The 6,000-nt window shown below is 38.3% G+C and overlaps 1 protein-coding gene across 1 annotated transcript in view; it reads right to left on the bottom strand.

Annotated features, from left to right (window-relative positions):
* Positions 1–277: 277 nt before the first annotated feature.
* Positions 278–6,000, bottom strand: part of Slc18a1 (solute carrier family 18 member A1) — a 32,259-nt gene continuing 26,536 nt past the window's right edge. The window contains exon 15 of the mRNA XM_038328319.1: positions 278–388. Coding sequence (XP_038184247.1) covers positions 278–388 — 111 coding nt within the window. The remainder of the gene's footprint in view (positions 389–6,000) is intronic.

Raw genomic sequence — 6,000 nt, 5'->3', positions numbered from 1 at the left:
ACAACTCAACCTTAATCAGCCTCACTTTGGTCTGGCAGGAAGCAGCATTGTCCTCCCACAAAAAGTGGGCCACCTAGGCTATCAAAGCACAGAGGGAGAGTGGTAGGTGGCACAGGTGAGTACGGGCAAGCTATCAATGAGAAGGGAGGAAGGAGACAACCAGAAGAAAGGAAAAATAAAACCCACTGAATCCTCCACAGTGGTCTGGTCCCTGGGGAACAAGTGGTCACTGGAATCCAAGCCTTATGGAGTCTTCTGGATGGGGTTCAGGTATCAGCTACTCCTCGCTGCCAGAATAATCGCTGTTCTCCCCCAAGGGAAACTCCTTTGTGGGCTTCTGGGTTGCATACAGCTGGGTCTCCATGGGACATTCCTGGCTCAGAATAGCCTACAGCAAGAGAGAAGTATAGATATTACTGCATATCTTTGACCATCCATTTTCTGGAAAAGAAACTAGCATATCCAAGCTTAGTGTCAGAAAAACTCAAGATGCAAGTATAGCATTCTCTTCCTGCCTCATGGGTAGGCTCAGGCCTTTCAAGTTCCTGGGCATATTAAGTCCCATTAGGACAAATATCTGATACACTTGTGCTTGAATCAAGGGATAGCAAGAAGCTGGATGGTATGGGCACTCCTCTCTCTAAACCTCTCTGCCTACTCCAGTTCCTTTGAGCAGCTATATCCTTCCTGAATACACGAGGCCCATAGGGCTGCTGGGGTATTCATGCTACAAGAAGTACTAAATACCACTAAATACCATATTAACTAAGTAATACAATGTGCAGGATCTTTTTACCTGGAGACTATTTTTTTCCTAACTTTAAAAGACATAACCTCGACATTTACGGAAACAGAACTGAGTTAGCGACCAAGGCCAGAGCAGGCCTGAGATAGCGAACTCCACAGGAGCAAAGCAAACCCCAGGAGCGCTGAGCGACCTCCAGGAACACAGAGTGACCAATGGGGTGACTGGAACCATTGCACTGACTGCACCACGAGGAGCAACCATCTGAGTCTTGGATCCACTGGTGCTGTGGGACAATGGTCTGTACCCTGTCACTTATATTTTAAATAAATGTTGATTGGCCAGTAGCCAGGCAGGAAGTATAGGCTGGGTGACCAGGGAGAAGTAGAGTCGGGGCAATGAGAATTCTGGGAAGAGGGAAGTTTCAGTCTGCAGTCATCACCCAGGCACAGAGGTAGCCAGACACAGAGGTAGCCAGACACAGAGCAAGCAAGATGTGACTGCCTTGCCAAAAAGGTACCAAACCATGTGACTAACACAGATAAGAATTATGGGCTAATATAAGTTATAAGAGTTAAGAAGCTTGAGCTAATAGGCCAATCAGTTTATAATTAATGTAGACATCTGTGTGTTTGTTTGGGACTAAATAGCTATGGGACCTGGTGAGACAGAAAACTTGGTCAACACACTGGCACCTGCAAGATTGATCACCAGAGTCACAGACAGCCCCAAGTACACCAATCAGAGGAAAAGATGGGTAGACAAGGTAAGGACACACTCAACACCACAAAGCGCTACATGACACCAGTAAAAACTAGTGACCCTACAACAACAAGACTTGAACAACCAAATATAGATGAAGCAGAAGAAAATGACCTAAAAAAATAACTTTAGGAGAAGGTTTGAGGCCCTTAAAAAGGAAATAAAAAATTCCATCAAAGAAATGGAGGAAAAGAAAAGCTAAAAAATTGGAAGACATCAACAAATCCCTTAAAGAAAATCAAGAGAAAACAATCGAACATATAAAAGAAATTATTCAAGATTTGAAAACTGAAATAGAGACAGTAAAAAAGCATAAGCCGAGGGAAATATAGAAACAGAAATCATGAGAAAACAATCAGGAACCACAAATAAAGCATAAAAAGCAGAATACAAGAGATGGAAGAAAAAAATCTGAAGTACTGAAGATACAATAGAGGAAATAGACTCATCAGTCAAAGAAAACATTAAATCTAACAAAAGCTTAACCCAAAATAGCCAGGAAATATGGTACACCATGAAAAGGCCAAACCTAAGAATAATAGGTATAGAAGAATGAAAAGAAGTTCAACTCAAAAGTACAAAAAATATATTTAACAAAATCATAGAAGAAAACTTTTACAACATAAAGAAGACATGCCTATAAGGATACAAGAAGCTTACAGAACACCAAATAGACTGGATTATAAAAAAAGTACCCTTGCTACATAATAATCAAAACACTAAGCATACAGAATAAAGAAAGACTATTAAGAGCTGCAAAGGAAAAAGGCCAAGTAACATATAAAGGTAGACCTATCAGAATTACACTTGACTTCTCAATGGAGACAATGAAAGCCAGAAGGTCATGGTCAAGTGTTATGCAGATATTAAGAGACCATGGATGCCCGCCCAGACTATTATACCGAGAAAAACTTTCAATCACCATAGAAAGAAATCAAAATATTCCATGACAAAACCAGATTTAACCAATACCTAGTCACAAACCCAGCCCTACACAAAGTACTAGAAAGAAAACTCCAACCCAAGGAAGTTAGCTACATCCACAAAAGCAAGGACAATTGATGATCTCACAGCAGCAAATCCCAAAGAAGGGAAAAACACAAATTAATATCACAACAAAAACTAAATTATCAGGAGATAGCAATCACTGGTCATTAATATCCCTTAATATAAATGGACTCAACTCACCTATAAAAAGACACGGGCTAACAGATTGGATACAAAAACAGAATCCATCCTTCTGCTGCATACAAGAAACACATCTCAACCTCAAAGACAGACATTGCCTAAGAGTAAAGGGTTGGGGAAAAATTTTTCCAATCAAATGGACCTAAGAAACAAGCTAGAATAGCTATCTTATTATCTAACAAAATAGACTTCAAACTAAAATAAATCAAAAGAGACAAAGAAGGACATTTCATATTGTTGTAGAAGGAGCTGCAGCAGGCTGTGTCCTGCTACCTAGCTCCCAGCTGCCTGGCTAGCTTAACCCCCAAAATAACCACACGGAAATTGTATTAATTAGATTACTGCCTAGCCCTTATTGGTTAACTCTCACATCTTGATTAACCCATTTCTATTTTTTTTTTTTTTTTTTGGTTTTTCGAGACAGGGTTTCTCTGCAGCTTTTTTAGAGCCTGGCCTGGAACTAGCTCTTGTAGTCCAGGCTGGCCTCGAACTCACAGAGATCCGCCTGCCTCTGCCTCCCAAGTGCTGGGATTAAAGGCGTGCGCCACCACCGCCCGGCTTAACCCATTTCTATTAATCTGTGTTTACCACAAGGTCATGGCTTACCGGCATGTCTAACCAACATCCATCTTGGGCAGGAGAAGCATGGCATCTGCCACACTTCCCTTCTTCCCAGCATTCTGTTCTGTCTACTCCGCCCACCTAAGGACTGCCCTATCAAAAGGCCAAGGCAGCTTCTTTATTCAACCAATGAAATCAAGACAAATACAGAAGGACTTCCTACACCATCATATTAGTCACAGAAAAATCCATCCAGAGGAAATCTCAATACTGAACATAGAAGGGCACCTTCATATGTCAAAGAAACACTTCTAAAGCTAAATCATACATTAAAGCCCACACACTAATAGTGGGAGACTTCAACACTCCCCTCTCACCACTAGACAGGTCAGTCAGACAAAAAATTAACAGAGAAATAAGGGAACTAAAAGATTTATGACTCACATGGACTTAACAAACATCTATAGAACATTCCATCCAAACATAAAAGAATATACCTTCTTCTCAGCACCTCATGGAACCTTCACAAAATTTCACCACATACTCAGTAACAAAACAAATCTCAACAAATACATAAAAATTGGAATGGCCTCATGTATCTTATTGAATTATCATGGCTTAAAATTAGAATTCAACAGCAACACTAATTCCAAAAGCACCACAAACACATGAAAATTAAACAGTGCTCACTAGAAGCATCAATGGGTCAAGGAAGAAATAAAGGGGGGAATTAAAGACTTCCTAAAATTCAATGAAAATGACCACGAAACATACCCAAATTTATGGGATACAATGAAAGCAGTCTTAAGAGGAAAGTTCATAGCACTAAATGCCTACATAAAGAAGCTGAAAAAAAAAATCCCACACTAGTGAATGAACAGAACATTTGAAAACATTAGAACAAAAAAAAGCAAACTCACCCAAGAGAACTAGACAGCAGGAAATAATCAAATTAAGAGCAAAAAACAACAAAATAGAAACAAAGAAAACAGTACAAAGAATCAATGAGACAAAGAGTTGATTCTTCAAGAAAATCAACAAAATAGACAAAACTTTATCCAAACTAACCAAAAGGCAGAGAGAGAATATCCAAATTAACAAAGTCAGAAATGAAAAGGGGAGCATAACATCAGACATGGAGGAAATCCAGAGAATCATCAGTTCATATTTCAAAAACCTGTAATCTACAAAATTAGAAAACTTAAAGGAAACGGACAACTTTCTGGATAAAAATCACTTGCCAAAATTAAATCAAGACCAGATAAGCAAATTAAATAAACAATAAACCAGTAACTGCTAAAGATATAGAAACAGTCATCAAAAGTCTCCCAACCAAAAAAAAAAAAAAAAAAAAAAAAAAAAGCCCAGGACCAGATGGTTTCACCTCAGAATTCTAAAAGATTTTCAAAGAAGAACTAATACCAATACTTCTCAGATTGTTCCACACAATAGAAACAGAAGTAACATTGCCAAACTCCTTTTATGAAGCTACGATTACCCTGATACCCAAACCACATAAAGGCATTACTAAGAAAGAGAATTACAGATCAATCTCACTCATGAGCATTGATGGGAAAATACTAAATAAAATACTGGCAAATCAAATCCAAGAACACATCAGAACCATCATCCATCATGACCAAGTCAAATTCATCCCAGAGATGCAGGGATGGTTCAACATATGAAAATCTGTTAATGTAATTCACCACATAAACAAACTGAAAAATAAAAACCACATGATCATCTCATTCAATGCTGAAAAAGCCTTTGATAAAATACAACATCCCTTCATGATAAAGATCTTGGGAGAGCAAGGATACAAGGAACATACCTAAACATAATTAAGGCAACAGCCAACATCAAACTAAACGGAGAGAAACTCACAGCGATCCCACTGAAGTATGGAATAAGACAAGGTTATCCACTTTCTCCATTTCTATTCATTATGTTCTTGAGGTCTTAGCAAGGGCAATCAGACTTCAAAAAAAGATCAAGGGGATACAAATCAGAAAAGAAGAAGTCAAACTCTCACTATTTGCTGATGATATGATAGTTTACATAAGTGATCCCCAAAACTCTACCAAAGAACTTCTACAACTCATAAACACCTTCAGTAATGTAGCAGGATATAAGATTAACTCAAAAAATCAGTAGCCCTACTTTACACAGATGATAAATGGGCTGAGAACGAAATCAGAGAAACATCACCCTTCACAATAGCCACAAATAGCATAAAATATCTCAGAGTAACTCTAACCAAACTTGTATGACAAGACTTTAAATTTTTAAAGAAAGAAACTGAAGAAGACACCAGAAAGTGAAGAGATCTCCCATGTTCTTGCGTAGGTAGAATTAACATAGCAATGGCAATCTTACCAAAAGCAATCTACAAATTCAACACAATGCCCACCAAAATCCCAGCAAAATTCTTCACAGACATCGAAAGAATAATACTCAACTTCATATAGAAAAACAAAAAACCAAAGATAGCCAAAACTTCTGGAAACATCACAATACCTGACAAACTCTAATACAACGCTGTTACAGTACTGAAAACAGCCTGGTATTAGCATAAAAACAGACAGGAAGACCTATGGAACCAAATCGAGACCCGGATATTAATCCACACACTTACAAACACCTGATTTTCAACAAAGAAGCAAAAAATATAAACTGGAAAAAAGAAAGCATATTTAACAAATGGTGCTGGCATCAGTGGATATCAACATGTAGAAGAATGAAAA

The sequence above is a fragment of the Arvicola amphibius genome, chromosome 4 (assembly GCF_903992535.2).
Source record: "Arvicola amphibius chromosome 4, mArvAmp1.2, whole genome shotgun sequence".
Taxonomy (NCBI): Eukaryota; Metazoa; Chordata; class Mammalia; order Rodentia; family Cricetidae; genus Arvicola; species Arvicola amphibius.
This window is presented reverse-complemented; position numbering and strand designations above follow the sequence as displayed.